This window comes from Neodiprion pinetum, chromosome 1, assembly GCF_021155775.2.
Source record: "Neodiprion pinetum isolate iyNeoPine1 chromosome 1, iyNeoPine1.2, whole genome shotgun sequence".
Lineage (NCBI taxonomy): Eukaryota > Metazoa > Arthropoda > Insecta > Hymenoptera > Diprionidae > Neodiprion > Neodiprion pinetum.
This window is the reverse complement of record NC_060232.1, coordinates 33,699,840-33,718,987: the sequence shown is the minus strand read 5'-3', so window position 1 is coordinate 33,718,987 and position 19,148 is coordinate 33,699,840. Positions and strand designations below refer to the sequence as shown.

At 39.2% G+C, this 19,148-nt stretch overlaps 2 protein-coding genes and 1 long non-coding RNA gene across 4 annotated transcripts in view; 1 reads left to right on the top strand and 2 right to left on the bottom strand.

The window, feature by feature from the left end:
• Positions 1–8,937, bottom strand: part of LOC124223010 (uncharacterized) — a 51,270-nt gene extending 42,333 nt beyond the window's left edge. Inside the window, exons 1-2 of the mRNA XM_069134345.1 lie at positions 8,717–8,937; positions 1,217–1,348 (exon numbers count right to left, since the gene is read on the bottom strand). Coding sequence (XP_068990446.1) covers positions 1,217–1,348; positions 8,717–8,740 — 156 coding nt within the window. The 5' untranslated portion in view covers positions 8,741–8,937. The remainder of the gene's footprint in view (positions 1–1,216; positions 1,349–8,716) is intronic.
• The window catches only part of LOC124222925 (protein FAM13A), a 42,893-nt gene that overhangs the window by 15,310 nt on the left and 8,435 nt on the right, over positions 1–19,148 (top strand). The window lies entirely within an intron of this gene.
• LOC124223002 (uncharacterized) lies at positions 16,031–18,289 on the bottom strand. 2 transcript variants are annotated; one of them, XR_006884171.2, is made up of 3 exons: positions 17,314–18,289; positions 16,592–16,980; positions 16,031–16,343 (listed from the first exon to the last, which is right to left on the bottom strand). It is a non-coding gene; the product is annotated as an uncharacterized lncRNA (long non-coding RNA). The 2 variants fall into 2 exon arrangements; XR_011176859.1 differs by having other exon boundaries at positions 16,810–16,980.

Sequence of the window (19,148 nt, the reverse complement as noted above, 5' to 3'; positions counted from 1 at the left end):
CTTATACACAGGCATGCGTACAAACTGTGTGTAAAGTACGAGTCTCGTGTGTATACGATGCGAAAATTATGCAAAGAAAATCATAACGTTATGAGATGGATAACAATGAGAGTGCGTTATAAACACTCAATTCAGAGTCAATCACCTCTTGAAGTTACGCAGAGTTAAATTGAATTCCGAGAGTTATTTCTATCGTACGTAATCATCTCGCATCCCATCAATGCTACAGCGTAGAAATCTTTCTGCACTTTCACGTGAATTTTACACAATCACCTCGATATATATATATATATATACATATATATATATCAATAGGTAGATTAATGACTGTGGTTAATTGAATTTTATTACCGTAGTTGATTAGTTCATACCTCATTGTTCCGATTTTGCAGATGTTATTTGTATTGTAATTAATAATACTGCCAGCAGACGTATATTTTTGTATTTTGTACGCGGTATATTTGTGGTTATTGTTTGGAGAGGGATCGATATAAAAACGGGTTCTTGACAATGACACTGAACAGACGGGGAGTTGAGCCCGACTTAAATTTAGATAACGTCATTTCGGGATAATCGACCAGAGTTCTGTAATCCGCATTGTCAGCGAAATGCTCGCACATTTTGCGTGTCTTATATCATTTTATCGGACCAAGCATCTTCGCTATCTTCTCAAATATTGACATCGACGTTATAACTATTGCGTTCTAATTTAAACCTGTCTTGCCGTCTGAATATTACTCATGTAATTTCGTGGTATAGTCGTGAAAATTATCTCTCTATCGATAAAAATCGGCCAAATGTCTGCGCCACGAATAGCATAACAAAAAATTCAATTGCGTAAAAAAATTCTTGATCGCTTTGCTGCTGCCTAACTCGGTGAATATCGATTCTTGATTCGTAACGAAATGTATGGTGTAAAACTGTTTTACCTCAAGTCTGAGAATCCCAAATTATCACAACGACCCTTGTTTATACATTTTTATATACTTACGAACAGTCAATTGAATCGATCATCTGAGAATCCGAAGCTTATATGTATATCACTTCCTGTGCTGATTGTGAATCGGTTTACGAACGTGATATTTCAGATTATCATCGTGTAATAACGACCGTGGAGAAACGAGGACTAGCAGCGAATAACGGCCATGGCGTTCGGTTTCAAAAGCTTTGAAAGAAAAGTTTTAATTGGAGTCCCTCTGCACTTGAAGAATCTCACCTTTACAGACATCCGCCAAATGAAGCTCAAGCTTCTCTTCGTAGCTCCGCAGTCCCTGCATTCTTTATTACACTCCTTGCAAAAGCCTCGGCGATGCGGAAAAGTTTTTTTTTGCTTTCCTCGTATCGTTGACTGCGAAATAATAAACAGAAAAAAATCAACACGTATTTTGTTAAAGAACGATTGACGGAAATTCCCTAAATACGTGGAACCTTAACGATTGCGATATTTCCGATGATTTTCAAGAATTGCCTTGAGCAACGAGCTCGCGATCTTGAAATGTCATAACACCATGCAAAGAACCTGTGAACTATAAACTGGCTGAACCATAAATTGATGCTCAAGGTATGTTACACACCGACTGCGTGTGATTGGTACACGAGGATGCAGAGAGTGATTAATCGCGTTGAACAAAATACATGACCGAAAAAAATAGAGGTGAAGGTTGAACTGCCAAAGCTGCTATCCCTAATCCGTTGTTTCGCAAGTACTTTTATTTATTCATTATCTTAACGTGTACCCTCAGCAGTGAAAGTTAGAAACAATTGCTGGGAATCAACAACCTCGACAAATCGAGCTAACACAACGTAATCGATTAATTGTATGTATAAATGTATAATACATGCACTATGCAGCATGTAAACAACACACATGCTGACAGGTAAATCCATTCATTCGGCAACTTTCACTAGTCAAATAGATACGGCATCGAAACACGTGGTAAAATTTTATCGCATCACGTGTATGATGTAAATTTAACGTTTCCGAGTGTATACTGTGCGCTGTAAACGCGAGCTGCACGTTCAGAGAAAATATTCACCGATAATAATAGTACAGTGGGTACATGCAATTATCGCCAATTAACATCCATAAACGGATCGTTGATTCGCGCGCGATTCGTGTGTGCCCGTATATCCTATATTTTTTTTTTTTTTTTTTCTATGTTTGTTTGTTTTGTTTTGTTATTATTATATAAAACTCACCGCGGACTAAAATAGAACCCATCCATAAGGCTAAAGCTGACTGCATGACTAATTTATATGCGCATACAACGCTAAAGCGGCGTGGTTTCAGCGTCAAACATCGGACGTGACGGCACGAATCTCTATCCGTTGACGCATCCACCTTTGCATCATTCATGCCTAATGGCAAATATCTGGCAAACATCCATGGATCGGCTAAACGCTCTCGTAACGAAACAGTGAAAGGGGATGAAACTGATGAGGATTTATCGTTTGCGCTTTCGTTCGAGAGGGTTCAAGAGGCTTTTTGACTAGAAATTGATACTAATTGATTCATAATTTCATGACGAGATGATCGTTGATTAATTATTCATGAGTTTTTTCTATTCGTAAACTACAAAGATCTCTTTAAAAATAAGAATTATCGTAGAATTGGAAAGCTTAGGAATTGATGTCTCGCTTTAGATAGCTTGAAAATTGTTCAAAATCTAATAGATTCGTTTGATTTCATTCTATATGATAGCTCGTATCATTGGAAAGACTATTTTCTACAATTTGTCTTCGTCACGTAATGCGCATCGTTAAATATACAATTTAACAACATTCGACAATGTTATTCCAAATCAAAAGAGACATCGTTGTTTAAAATCGAACGAATCTACTAGATTTTTAACAATTTCGAAACAATATCATACAAAGCATCGATGCTCGAGCTTTTCTTCGTAATTCCAGTATTTGTTATCTGTGTATTTATTTTTTTTAAAGAGAACTTACGAGTAGAACAAATCAACGAATACTCAATCTTGCAATAATATTAATGAAAAGTATGAATTTTTGGCCAACCTACACGTTCTTAAGACCGCTTTCTGATTGGCCAGACCAATTGCCGAGGGTTATTTCTTACAAGAGAAAGTAAATCTACCGATCCCGGTCACGTGGCGAGTGACTACCGGCTTTTGCTGCCTGTGAGTTACAGATCGAGAAACTGCAGTTACAAATATTTCTTTCTTCTCCATTGTCGAAAAAACAGCTCTCCGACTGACGTCACCGGAACGAATGTGTGTCGTTGAGCGTTTTACGATTTGTGTACATTCATGTATATTGTATATTCTGCAGCCTGCGAAACGTGAGTGAACATCTGTAACGTAAATCAGTTGCCTCGTTAAACGAATAATTGTCATGAAAGCAGTGAAATTCTATTGCCAAAAATACTTCCGGGGAAAAAGTAAATGAAATCGCGAACTGTGCTTTCACGCAAGCTCTTCGCCGGCGACGAAATTCGTTTTGCGCAATTCTCTCTCACTCTCTCTCTCTCTCTCTCTCTCTCTTTTCTTACTTCTGTACCCTGCAAGGTCTTACCTTGAAGAAAAATTACCACTTTTCAAGTTGACACGAGCTTTACGCGCACTGCTAAATATTTCCATGTACGGCTATTCATCGCAGTTATACGTGACCGTTTTATACGTTCTACTTTACTTTATACGTATTATATTGTTGTACTGTTACGTGTATACCGCGGACTCTCTTGAACGTTTTTAACTCGCTCGTCACTCGGCGAATCAACGTCTTAATTAGATGTCTTTGAAATTGAAGGTTCTCTTGGCTACGTGACAACGAAACTAAGCCTGGCGCTTTGACTGCGTCAAGAGTGTGCCGTTCACCCCGGTCATTTGTATCCTATCAACGTTTCTATTAATACTCTCAAGCAGGTGTATTCTACCTGCATTTTGGACACCTTAGTCTTTTGGAATCATGTACCCACCCAACTACCCACGTTAATTTTGTAGAGGAAAAGCTATGTTGCCGAAATATTCAAAAGCACGATCCTTGGCTGTTTTTACGTCTCAGCAACTATGCATGTTTACCTGTAACGTCGTTAAAAATGTCAAACGAAATGAAAAAATCATGTCTGCGGAAAAATTGATCAAAAATTCCCGAGTATGCAAAACTTCCGTCAATTGGAATCCGTTACATTTCTTTCAAAGAAACAACCGCGACGTGACTATTATTGTTAGTCTCCGATTCCCCCGTTTGGCTAAATCACATTTCGGTACCTACACTATCCGGTCCGATTCTCATGGGTACTCCTCGGAGACACGCACCATGGTCTGGGTCAAGATCACGTGCCTCTAATAGATTTCCGGGCGAAGCCTCTTCGCCGACCTTCAACTCCAACGTTTAGCGATCCTTCGGTTACGACCAGACGTCGTACGTGTTCCGATAAGGAATTCATGTCCTGGCCTCGGTCGTCAATGCTAAGGACGATATCCTGGAGGTCAATTCTAACGAAGAATAAATACACCGTCATTAACGAATCTCCTCGACGATATGGGTGATCATTTGAATTTCGACGAACGAAACTTGTCATTGGTTTTGATGGAAGATTTTTTATTTACAATTACAGATTTTTATACACGTAAGCGTATTTTTTTGATTTATTGATCAGTCATCGAATTGAGCATGGAAACCTTCGGCCTCCTCTTTATTATGGCAATAAGCTTGAGAATTTTCATATTAAAAATCCGCACCTCGATCCTGCAATTTGCGAAAAACATTTGCTACTTCAGGGATTCCGATCGTCTTTGCCTGAGTGATTAATTCGGGTCAGATCTCATCTTCCTCCATCGGGAGCATTGCTATCTGGCATTAAGCCACTATATCTGGAATCGAGCTGTCGCTACGTGTTATCTTCCTCTTATTCGATAAGCTTGCCGACATAATTATTTCTCACCGTACCGTAAAAGTCATGTTTATTCACGCCTCTTAGAACCGCGAATATATCACATCTGTGTAACTCAACCGAGTCCATACAGATATAAGTCTTAATCGATCGATTTCATCCATCAATAAATTTTTTCAATATTGTCCGCACGATTCGTAAGCTCCGCGATTTCGCTATCGCTATTCTTTGCAAAGTTCGTTGCAAACTTATCGCGATAAACGATCATCACACGGACTGATCACCGGGATTTTGCTACATCTTGATAGTCGGTATCATTAATGGAACATTAATTACCAGCAGCTAGTTGCAGGATATTTTTTACGAAAATATTATTGCGAATAAAAAAATCTTCGACCCAGATTATCGGCAATTCGCTTGCGGATTATTATTCACATATTTACCCGTTCACGCTGGTTTCCCCGTGAAGACGATCAGGCAATGCAGTGCTGCAATACCTAGTCGTTAGCTTCGTCTAGCCTAGGGCAGCCCGACAACGACTTACGTTAGGTCACGTTATCCGGGCACGTGATGCATAGGATGAATTATACAGAGCACCGGATCACGAGTCTTGCAACAGTTAGTAAACTATTCGATTATGGCACGTGACTTTGACCGACGACGTCGGTGTGACAATCATTTACCGGCTTCGGTACACATGTGTGATATCTGACTAGCTGCCGTGACTGCGTGTGTGTTGTGTGGTGTGTTGATTTGGGACTCACGAGGCAACTGGTGATAATAAAAATACCACTGACAATCAGGCTTGTTTAAACGAGGCGTATAATAGATGCTGCATGCAGCACGCTCCGATGTCACGTCGTCGCGGTTATATTATCCGCGATTATCACAGTCCGAGTAATTGCAGGTGTGTAGGTATTCGACATTCCTAAAGTGCATATAATATGAGAATGTGATTCTTTTCTTTTAGTTTGTTTTTACATCGTTCCGCAATTTTATCTACTACTGCAGTGTAATGTGTTATATTGCCTGGTGGAAGTTCCGAAGGCGCCTAATTCCGAATTATTTGGTGGCGAAACCTGAAGCGAAGAAATCAAACTTTTAGGAAATCACAAAGCTTCGAATGGTCGGATAATCGACGGGTCAAAGTTCCGAAATGCAAGATTTCGATCATTCAAATTACGATAAAGCAAAATAAAGTTTCAATGGAGTAAAATTTGGAAAATTAAAATATTCTCACGCAGCGTAGCTTAGTCCACGGGCGAGTGGAAAAAATTGGATAAACCGAAAATCAGGTTGATCAGGATTCCGAACTTGAGAGCATCGAAAATTCAAAACAAAGAAAGATCAAAATATATGGTGAAATTTCACCAAGCCTGAAATCCACAGAAGTGGAAATCTATCGTTCGAAATTTCGATGTATTATTAAATTTTCTCATTTGCAAATTTCCGGAAATATGACTTATCGGAGTTACGCTCTTACGGCATTTTGTCCTTTCGGAACTTTGATGTTTCGTAAAAGTTTGATTCCTTTATTTTAAGTTTGACGACAAAAAATATTAGGAATTTGTCGTTTTCGGAACTTATTAAATTCGGAACTTCAACCCCGCTGTCTTAAAATTAAACTTGCGACCGATCGCAGGTAAAGATCGTTGTACACAACGTGCGATACATTACACCCGAAAGTCAGAACATGCCAGATGTTGTACTTCTGGCGGTTGGATTCGGATCAAATAAAAGAAGTTACGTAAGCGATCGAATTAACCTGCGCTGTTCAAATTTCAGATATTTTTATCTCTGTTTGATCAGAGGGGGAAGAAAATCTCTCCAAGCTGCAGTTAGCCGAGTCCCTCTCTAAACGGATAATTCTATTTTCAATTTATTCTCCCCATGCGAAATATCACCTTTGAAAATATTCCCATTCCTGACTCGTCGCGTACTTTCGAAAGTATGAAATATACAAATTATCACAAAGACTCGTGACGACGTTTTAAAATCCACTATCCAGTCCTAATAATCGCATCTACGTACAACGACATCGTATACAAGCCTAATATATACTACATGTGTCAGCAGGCACTTCTGTGAATTAAGCTTCTAAATTTTCATTCGACTCGACATCAACGAGCCATATTCGAAGTATACGTTGAAACCGACGTCCCTTGGGGAATTACCCACAAGGGCAATTGATTATTCCGTCTATTTTCGTACCCATCGCTTTCGACTTAGCAACTCCCGATCGCACTCACGCAACCCCGATTCTGCAGGGAATAACTATTCAGCTTGCGATGCTCGCCGTAGGGTTGAAAACCAGTTTTGACGAAATGCCTCGATCGTGGAATATTCGCTGCTTCCAAAATCGCAGCATAAACATTTTTCGAATCTCTTTCCCGACTCACAGTTATTCACAAATTTTGGTTCACCGATTCGGATGATAATCGGCTTTACTTTGGTCGTATACGAATCGTGATTACATACTCTTTTCAAACCTCTGAAAATACATTAGGTACTGATAATTATACCAGTTGTTTAAATATACGGATAAAAAAAAAGAAACAACATATTTTAATTTCCACACCAATGTATCGATTCACTCAACCTTGTTACATATTCACTCGGTTTTCATCACTCTCGGCTCACCTATCCGCAGTCGTACCGACCGGTACGATCAGTTTCCATTATACATGTATACAGTGAAAATTATTCTCATTTTACGACCTCTTCAAGTCGATTCCCCGCTAAGCGTATATTTCAAAGACAGTCAGTCAAGCAGGTTGTTATTCCGCGTGTACAATGCGTGCACACATACCTATGTGTTTTAACAACTTTGTTTTCACACGGCGTGTAAGAACGCTGACTGCACTGTCAAATCCACCGTCAAGAAAACCGCTTGAAGAGATGTTTCTTTAACAATTAATAACCGTCGTCGATCCGTTCGCGTGACTTTAGAAACGTCCGCGATACGGCAGCTTCGTTATTCGTTACACTCGCCTGATAATTGAGGGGCTTTTTCAGAGGCGACTTTCAGTTTTCCAGAGGTTACCTTTACAGAGATTCGATCCTTCGAACGAAACAGATGACGGAATTTCAAAAGAAAAAAAAACTTTATCACTCAGAAAACCTGACTCCCAGTATTTATTTCTTATACTCGGATGTATCTACTTGTCACTTTTGAGAATATAAAGTTTCCGATCATTAATACGGTCACTGATTAATTGTACAATTGTAAGATAACGACTCGGTTCGAGGTATAGGATCGTTTCTTATTCTTTAATTTTCGTCACCATACGAATCAATAGATGCGATAAATTAATTGTCCGTCAAAGATGGAACCGTCCTGATTGTTTTGTTGACCAAATAAAAGACGCTGGCTCATCCGTGGCAAACAATAATCGCTGTTGTTATCGGATTGAAACCTAATTGCGTCAAATCTGCTGAATTAATGCAGTAACGTTGACCAAGTAACGTTTATTCACATTGGACGGTTTATAAGGTCTACGATAGAAACGAACGGTTCTTAACGTGACCATCTCCCTACTTGTGGCTCGACGTTGAAGAGAATAAAAAAATTTAAAAAAAAACGTTCCCAAGAATGAAAAGCTTGCAGAAAGGCTGAAGTCGTGCCTCGCACCACGAAATCTGCATTGTTCGATCGCCCCGCGAGACGAGACAAGGCGAAGTAGGGCTGCGAGCTTAAATCGATCGTGGAAGAACCCTTTGACGACGGTGCTGAAACCCGGATGAATATTAGCGTGAAAATCGTGGCCGCCAACAAGGTGGAAGGTCGCGAGTGTCGCGGAATTGTGATTTTTTCACTTTCATCTCGTTCCGTTTTCAACGCGGCGTTGGATGACTCACCAAAGGCCTGCCTCGTTCACGCATCCAGGGAACAATAACGACCTCGAGGATCGAAGGTCCGTTCTTCGTAACCGCGTCCTGCGTCCGCGGCTCCGGTATCGACTAAACCGTTTAACCTGCAGACCGAGACCAAGTAAAAAACGGCGAATGTTGGATTTCGGCCACGTCTTAAACACTTGCGGCAAATGCTAGATCGGGATGATCGTAAGAATCCAACGGACCGACAGGTGGACTATTACGTTACCGTCTGAGGATATTTTTGCACGAATTATTTTCAACTTTTCGAAACTACGCAGTGTGTCTAGCTTTCGAGTTGGCTGGCAGAATCAGCGTGGGAACGACGCGTTACGTCGTAATTCTGGCAAGAGTTCAAAATTGGATGCCTGTATACCTACTCGGGAAAAGAAAAAATTTCGTGCTAATGACCAAAATTTCGTCCTGGTAGTAAAATTTCACGGTTGATATACGTACAACCAAACATTATTTTCACACGGCCAAGAAAGTTTAGTTTATTTTTACAATGGACGGAAAATATAATGTTTTTATAATGTCTGAGAAAAGGTTTTGCATCACAATCCCATAGATTCTGTCGATATTGCGAGAGATCGGGTCGATACAGTGAAATCATTTTATAAAGATTGGAAAACTATCGTTTGATTTTTTTTACTGACTTCGTTTATCGTTTGACTGTAATTTATGCTACATGATTTAAGAGTCACGTCAAACAACGAGAAAGAAATGTGCCGTTGTAAATTTAGAGGCTGATTGAATGGTATTAGACCACGAATCGTTTAGTTCTGCCGATTATACTAGACAGATGCCTGGAGCCCCTACTAATAACTGTTTATCTTACCTCTCTTGCGATAAAGGATATTTTACCTGCCACGGAAAGTATTTTGCCACTTGGACAAAATTTATTTTTGAAGATTTGCGATGTAACTTGTTGTTTGATAGCGGTAGTCAATTTATAGCGCTCATGATTTCGTAAATTTGACTAGATTTTACGAACGAACAGATTTAGCCAACCGTGTGAAGCAATTTAGTTGAATCTACCAGAGGGTGTACAATATTTTGATAACACTATGAAAAAGTATTGTTTAATTAAATTGACTAAATTAAAATCGAGGTTTCGCATTTACAAGTATATTTTATTCAATGAAATTTTTTTACAATTTTAAACAATCATTTCATTCACTTTGGTATTCACAATAAAATGTTCTATTACTAGGAGAAAATTTTCTACAGACTGCGTCTACAAATCGGTGCTTTTAAAAAAGCAAAACGTTTTTCTCAGCGTACAGGCTCTTTACCCTGACCGTATACAACAGCCTGCAGCCGATTCTTAAGTACCTACCAAGAGTTTGTAGACGTTCTCGTCCGATTCCGTGGCTAAAAAATCGCCTTCCCCGAGGCGATGGTGTTTCGCTAATTCGAAATACGTAATATGTATGGAAATCGTATACATATATTTGACCACGCCTGTGTGGATGCTCGTATAAATATCACAGCTCCGGTACTCTCGCCTATAATGTCTACCATGCGGTTTTGAGCTCGGCCGCAGATTCGCGTCCGGCTGATTCTCTCAGCAACAAACTGGCACGCCTTGACGAAAAATATTAGATGAATTTTTAAAGGTGATTGCACAGATGGAGACAGTCGAACACGTGCACACGTGACTTTTCAGCGACGCATAAATCACTTTGTCGACTCATCCTTAAGTATATACTAGTAATTGATTCGGGTATGGATTGACTTCAGGTCAAGTTCTAAATCAGCAAGCGCGTGTCATGCTTGCAGAATTCTCAAAATAAACTCAACCTATTCAGCCACGTCTTTTTTTTCATTTGGTTGTTGGAACAGGTTGACCGTGAAACCTGGTGAATTTCCTGCAGGAAATATACGTAGCATCGAGTATTTAGAGGCTCTTGTACCAAACTTCAGTCAATGCGAAGGTTACTTTAACGGAGCGGAGAATCAGTGGTACAATTAATTGGTTGCGAAACCTGAACACCGGCATTCTTCGATTAATTTTACCGCCACTTGGGGTCATTCAATTATCACTGTGCGAATAATCGGATCTTCAATTCGGATTCTCGAAAAAATTGCTGAAATTTCAATCGAACGGTTTTCTTCCGTCAGAAACTATTTCAAGTTTCTCATCGAAACCCGTAGCTTCGTATACCGTCAACGTTTTTTTTTTTTTTTTTTTTTCACAAATTTATACCGATAGATGTAACATAAAAGCTAGCGATTCGTACATCGCGATAAAATATTTTCAGCCCACCGCGCCGCTAGGTTGAATGTTACAAATTAGCATAGATTGCGTAACGAAGTCTTGAAGTCAGTGAATCTGATCGCGTTTACACAGCGTATAATACAATATGTACCTGGTAGCCAGACCAGGGAATGTATAAACACAACTGTAGCTAACGCCAATTGAGTGTGCCCACCTCGAATACCAATCGTAGTACACCTTATGCTGCTTGTTTTAAGAACCAGCTGCGCTTGTGCTATTACGCACCGAAATCGCAAGCTCATCGTTGCGCAATTCATATTTCCGCGATGCATTTTACATCGTCTTTGAATGTATAAAAATTTTATAACCGCACGTTTGCCACCCTAGTAAAAATTATAACAAGTTCCATTATACTGCTCGGCAGGATGGGGCAACAACGTTTATTACACTTATAATTATATACCTTCGGCGAATGAACGATCGTCACGTTAAAATCGCGGGGTATTTTATACCTAGTCAGACTGTTCACGGATTAAATTGCCATCGTTTCCGTGGCAGAAACTAGACGAGCTGCGTAGTTTGTAACGGATTGACAATATGTATCTTGCTAGATATCGCGTATTATATACATACCTATATGTAGGTTCGTTTAAATATCTACGCCCGTTCAACCTTGAGGTATATTTTTATCCGAGTCTTTGGATTCTAACAATTTTTTTTTTTTTTTTTTTGACAATTTAAAAGCTCGCACGGGATATCCGCTGGGTGCACGACATCTATAAGCGATAATGTTTGAGGGCTGGTACTATTTTCGAGTTTCGATTCGCCCGGAGATACTTACAGACTCTTCGCATCGTGTGTGTATATATATAATATATATATATATACACACCTATGTACAGGTAGGTATGTACGCGCGTATCGCAGAAAAGCCAATTTTACCGGTTCGCGTGCGTGAGAACGAGCTAAAAATAAAAGCCAAGGCTTTAATACTCGGCGAAATGTTAATGAGGCAAGAATTGTTATACACTTTATAATTTTTTTTGTCGGGCCTGATGCCAACTGGGATAAATTTTGCATAATTTCTATTGACGCCCGGGAACCTTGCGACTGCAGTTCGGTCATGGATTTCATTCAATCGCTGTACGCGTCTTTCATTTTCTTATCCGACTTACAGGGATTGCACTCCGTGGGGGAATCATCGCGAAGGATTTTCCTCGAATAAAGATATTGCGAGGGATTGGAAATCTATCGATTGATATTGTCTTTACATGGGATATATGAATTGTTTTGAAAATCAGCTTGTTGAAAATGTTCTCGATGCTAAAAATCTATGCTTTAATTTGTCTGCTTGGATGACTGTAACAGCTTATCGTTGTGCAAGAAATCCAACCTGAGGTATGATTGAGGCCATGGGTGATTTTTTTTTTTCGCAAACATACCTGCGAAAATTTTACGAATACAAAACCGGTCACTGGTTGTTTACCGATCTTTACAACTGCATTGTAATGCGAAAATCGCATGTTGCTCGTAAATACAACTAAAGTGATAATAAATAACACGTTTCGAAATAGCGGAGTACGATGATAATGACGATGACGATTACCTTGTTGAAAATATCACGGATTATACCTTCTGCTCTAATAACATCGTCGGGAGGTGTCAATAACTGCACGGGGGTGCATTATTGCACTCGGTGCACAATTTCTTTTTATAACCGTGCGTCGGCGAAGTACGAACCGCACATATATAATATATATACACGTACGCGTAATACCTGCACACCGAGATGTTGATAGCAGCGATTACTTGTTTAAATAATCGATCGAGTCGCTGCTGCGGTAAAAGTTGCTGTGCGCAAACACGTCGTGGATTCGCGAAAGAACGTTGACCTGACGAATGCTGATATTGATATTTCCACGGTGGAAACTGGGCGATCATGCATAAGTGAACAAGGACGTGTGCATTGTGCAGCACGCGACGGGAATTCGTAACTTACGATTTTCGAATGCATCATGGAAATCTGAACCGTACAACAATCCATTGGTTGACCATGCGACTCTTTTAATTCAACGATTTATAAAAGAAATTGAATTTTCTCAATTGAATTGCGTATATTTTTCACCAACGAAGCCATCAATTACCGTTCAAAAGTTAGTATCTTTCGTGTACCTTTCAACAATTCAACTCCGTGTAGACATATTTCTATTTACCATTACGATTCGACTATTCTTGTCCAATATTAAGTTGTATAGAAAAAGTTTTACACCATTTTACATCCCGAATTGTTCATAATTTTTTTTTTATTTTAACGATTTAACACGTGCAAAATAGAATTTCGGTTAAAGGTATAGAATGTATAGAAAAGTCGAAACAATGGAATGGAAAATTTTTAGAAAAAAACTTGATCATGAAAAGCTGTAAAATTGTTCGAAATGGAATAAAAATTATGTAAAAAAAATTAAACTCCTCCGCATATCGAAAGATTACGTGGACTTTACGCGTATGTACACTCTATTGTATATTGCGCGGATAACTTAACAGCTGCCTTCTTTCACGCGAGAAAAATAAACATCCGAAAATAGAAAGATAAAGAGACGCATGTTCGGTATAAAGATAAAATTTAATAAGTAGAAGAGATATTTATGCGGTTTTGTAGTTATCTGTGCGGGTATATTTCAAAGCTGACCGGCCCCTCTCTCTCTCTCTCTCTTACTTATTTTCTTTTTACTTATTATTATTAGTCTTAAGTGTTTTCCTTACCTATTTCCGTTTTCTCCAACATTGTCACGGATAATAATAAATCCTTTTCTGTTTCTATTTTTTCTCTCTCCTCCCTTCTTCAACAGCTCTGTAAGCACACAGTTACAGATACATGTATATTTTACATCACGCAGGCCAAAGTCAAGGGAACTATTATCGGTAGCGTGAATCCATCGTATACAACTGTCGTTTTTCCGTGGCAAGTCAGTTCCCGGATAACGCGCGGACATTTTTTATTGCACACCTGTGTGACTATGAAATATACAACGCAATATGGTATATGAGAACGGGTATACAGACAGTGCAAAAATGTGTTGGTACATCAAATGCGGAATGTAGATAAAACGTTATCCCAAAACCATCAAAAAAGTTGTAATTTTACTCCGCAGCTGTTACATAACCGGGAAATATCTCACGGAATGTTTATTTTTTAGGATTAAGATCTTTTTATTATTTTTTTTTTTTTTTATTGAAATCTATCGTCTGACGTTCTTCGCCGTTTCGAATTATTCGTCATTTTTCACAGTTTCCCAAAGTGTTTCGTACATCTGCTTTAAATTTTTTTTTTCACAAATTTTGCAGTCGAGAAACCGAGCGTGGTAGAATTCGGGTGGACAAAGATCGATTTCAATTCGCCAACTTGATACAATCCTGTTACATTGAGGGTGCCTAAGCATGACGAAATATTATTTCGATTGGAAGGTGACGGGAATTGCAGGGTGCACCGAATGATCAACGGCAGAATGAGTAACTTGTGCTTGCGGTGGCGGAAATTCGATGCGACAGAATGGAGTTCCCCGTTCTTTGTAACAAACACACGTAACACACACGCCGGAAGTCGATGGGAGATGAATCTTCTTTGGATCATTGAAATGACACCTTATTAAATATCATTTCATTTTTAACATCTTCTTTGTAAATTGTAAATTGTAAATATAAGGGTTACGCAACGACTAATTATGAAATACAACGGATGGCCGTCAATGAGGTAATAATAACAATGAGCAATCTTGTTTTTGGTATTTGGTAAATTCATGCGTAATAGGGCTTGGAAAATATATTTTCGAATTATTGTCGTTATATGATAAATATGATTTACCTACCTACTCATTCTGTAAGGAAAACATATTCGTCCGCAGATCTCTGACAATGAAATGCCAGAGAGACACGTAACGGCGTGTAATGTAATTATGAATTTAAAGCAGATTCCGAATAATACGACTCGTTTTCCAAATTTCACACACAATACTCTTGTTCTATAATAAGTTGTACGCAGTGGAATGTTATTTGAACCTTTTAACGTGCAATAATTATATCGGTACGTTTTTACCGCTCTTGTCACCGCATGATCGAAATACCTACGCGTAGTACGACCGACGATAATTGCAGCTACTAACAATTACGCTATTATACGTAGTAGGAACATAAGTCAGTAAATAAAGAATGATACTCTATTTTCTATCATCTATATAATTTCCACCAATAATTAGCAATTACAAACGATATCACTCGTGATTTCCTTGCATCCTCTGCAAAACCGTCTTGTAAGTCTATATACCTTTAAATTAAGCGTCAACTTCGAACGTACATCGTAATTTTCATCACTTCTTGACGTACCCGTAAACGTCATCACCCGCTGTGATATTTTTCATATTACATACAATTCGGAGAATTATTATGAAACGAAACACGTGATTAGCCGTTTAACTGCCAAGATTTAACGAACAAGAGCAGAGCTTATTTGATAAGAATATTACAAAAAAAAAAAAAAATTACGTGGGCGATGCGACGGTTCGGGTTGTGTCACCCAAGAAGCTTTCTGCTGAATAATACCTGAGCTTTCGAGGTAGATTGTAATATACCAGTATCGACCGAATAGCGATCAGTTGTACGACTTCGCATTGTGATTACATACGTCGCCGAAGAGACAGCTTATACAGTCACGTTATAACTCATATCATGTGCAACGTTAGCTATTTTACTGCGCAGTGACTCGCTTTACAATATTTTTCAAAGGCAAAACTTACCTCCGTCTTCGCGCAAAAAATAACAAAATCTCGATGTATAATCTCTGCCTCGCCAGAGTCCGTTATATATACATACATATGGCTGGGGTGTGTACGTGTGCGTATTTATATATGTATGTAGTATTACGTGTCATATTTTTATCTCATCTACGTGACACTGGCAGTGGCATCATCAAGTGATATCGAAGAACCATTTCGCAAAATGTTGCAAATCTTTTCAATTATATGGGTGCGGGAGAATAGAAATATTTATTTCTTCAAATTTTCCTGTCACAAATTGAAGATATTCTTTGATGGCAAAAGTAGTCTGACTAATATTGAATACTTTCGTCGGTGAGAAAGAAATACAGATAAATTTATTCTAACGATTGATACAATACAATTAAAAATATATCTCTTGGAGAATTTGTTCAAACAATGTCATAGAATGACTCGTTGAAACCAGCTTTATTGACGAGGGAAAAAATTATTGTGGTATTCGTTCAATAGCCTGAATAGATCCTGCAGGTTCGTCAAGCGATATTTCGCACTTTGCCCGATCGTCAGTCACATGGTTACCACACGCGTGACTAATACGTCATACACACACCCACCGCGGTGACTAAAAAAAGAAACAACGAAACAAAATTAAAAACGATTATTTTAGTCTCTTTTTTAACTCTCGAAAGAATAACAAAAAACGAAAACAGTCCCGTGTGCAAATCACACGTCATCGAACTACGCATTTTAACACGTAGCCGATATTTATTTGGCGAATCACACACCAAAAAAGGAATTTTTATAAATTGTCTGGAATTATTTATCTTTTCATAACAGTGAATTGTGGGTCCTGTTTCACAGAAAACTTACAGGACATTTCTCATGTTCCAATTCTCGACTTTGGGACTGCGATCACTGTTACGCTCGATGATTTTCTTGTACAACAAATGTTACGTCAACCTGATTTTTACCACGTATGTACGTACGATGAAGAAAATTATATACCGTGAGCTTTTCCTTACAGCGGAAAAATCCGGGCGCCTGAGGCAGGCAATCGTTTTATTGTTACAGCATATTTTCAATCGTACCTGTACTCCGTCGTTTCAGGGTCAGCTGGAAAATATCCCTTGTACATCGTGTTATTACATCCGATTCCACTGCCGTCTCACTTTATAAGATCGATCGCAGGGCTGTGGAGGAACGATACTCCGAGAATTCGAATAAACCCTGCTCACCGACAGGGCCGTATTTAAAGGCCGCTAAGTATTTTTCAAACAAGATAAACAATTTTCATTTTTACAGTGTTTCAATAATTTATTGCGAGACCAATACAATCCTGTCAACGAATATACGTAGATATCGTTTTATATAAATTAAATTATATCGTTAGGCGAATAGAATTGTGCGAGCTTTTTTCCACGAAATATCACTAGTGATTTCGGTAAAATAAATAATAAAATTTCACCGTCACAAAGCTTCCTCCATGAGGAAGCAAAAGAAAAAATGCCTCATGAAATTGGGGCAACATTTTTTTTTATCAGAAGAGTGATTTTTTTTTCATATTTTGACTACCATTCGCTAACAAATTTTACCTAAAAAAGAGACTTCGGCTCACATCGCTCTTCTCCAAATTCGGTCCTGTGCTCACGGTTGCTCGGGAAAACATTTTCCGAGATTTTTGAACTCAGGCCTAACAATGAGAAATGAACCCAAACCAGAGTCGCACAGCCGTGATAACATCGTTATCTGTGGTTTCCTGTTTCTCTGCATTGAAAAATCAAGAACGATAGTATAGGAAAATTATTATGTACCGCTGAGCTTTCGAAGCCTGTTGAATTTTCACATAATATTACGAATGCAGCATACATGATGTACGGTAGAACCTCGCTTATCCGACCTTCGATTAACCGAGGTTCCACGTTATCCGATCACTTCGCATCGACCGATGTCTATCTTCGTTTGGCACGGAGAACTCTCAACGAAACCGAATAATCCGTCATTTATAATTGCGATACTTTATTTGAACACGCGTGAACTTGTAAAAGATTCTTGTCTTTTTTATTTTTAATTTCATAGCGAGCACTGAGAGAAATTTTTAGTCCCGGTTACCGCTCAGTCCTTAACTATTTTCATTTCTTACCACAATCGAAAAGTATAGTTCTAGGTAGAAAATGAAAATTAGTTTTCTATCTGTTACCGGAAAGTCTAGCATCCGTTGCTATTCTGTCTCATTACGGTCACTGTTGCTATATTTTCTTGCAACTGTTGCGAAAATTTAACGCTTGTGCGACAATAAATTGACTTTAAAGTCTTATTTAACTAAAAAAGTAGAGTAAACCTCACAAACTGATTTTGCGTTACAATAACCAAAAAAGGATCGACGATATCGCAAAATGTTTACGCGTACCTCGTTTCTCGTAATCCCAACAATATTCAAACAACTGATTCCAACGATACCTGTTCCACCGAATTATTCCAGTTACTGTAACAAATGAAACTTATCTCAGTGAGATGTTAACCGCGACAGTTCCAATTTTCAAGCCAAGGGGAGAACATCGCAACGGCTTGCATTGTACGCACGATTTCAGTACATCGTTCGAGATTTCACTCGTCCGACGTATCGACGCTCTCCCCGAAATTACCTCGGATTTATAAACGAGGTTCTACCGTGCATGCATACTCGTCATTAACATATGCGGGCACACTCGCGCGCCTAGCCGCATCATCGGCCAGCACACTGCAAACCTGGCAGCTACACGTAGAAGCCGCCGAAGCTGCAATGTAGCTTCGGTGGCCGGCTGCACGCGTGTCGCCGAGCGTAAACGCGGCGTGCCAAGCGTGACGTGCGTGTGTGCACGACGTTCCCCCCCCCCCTCCCGCCCCCTCCCTCCTCCCTCCTCCCTCCTCCAACACAGAAACACACGCGTGCAGCGCAGCGCGTTCCTTCTATTCCTCGCCCGGCAACTCGCACGATACGAATATAGACTTTAGGTCGACTGGTTTGCCGGCACAGTTCCTCCCCGGCTTTCGTACCGTTCGTTTGTTCGTTGGTTCGAAAGTATCGGATCGACGCCGCGCGTCACGTCGGTACAGCTCGACGAGTTCTTGCTCAAGTGTATACGTGTGTATTATAGATGTATATGCGTAATTACGTACGTGTATGTAAATGCCTGTGTGCGAACGTTGAAAGTTTCCTAATGTAAAATAATTTCGTATGAGACAACGTGGAGAGAAGTGAAAAAATTAGCCGAACAAGTGTGGCGGGATTTTTTTTTTGAAAAGTGATATTGCAAATTGAGAATTATTTTTAATTCGATGATTGATGATCAGTTTTAACCGTGGGAAATATAAATATATAAAGGAAACTTTGTTTGAAAATCGACGGTTTTATTTGCTGGTTCTTCTGATCGATCGGTTTTTAATATAG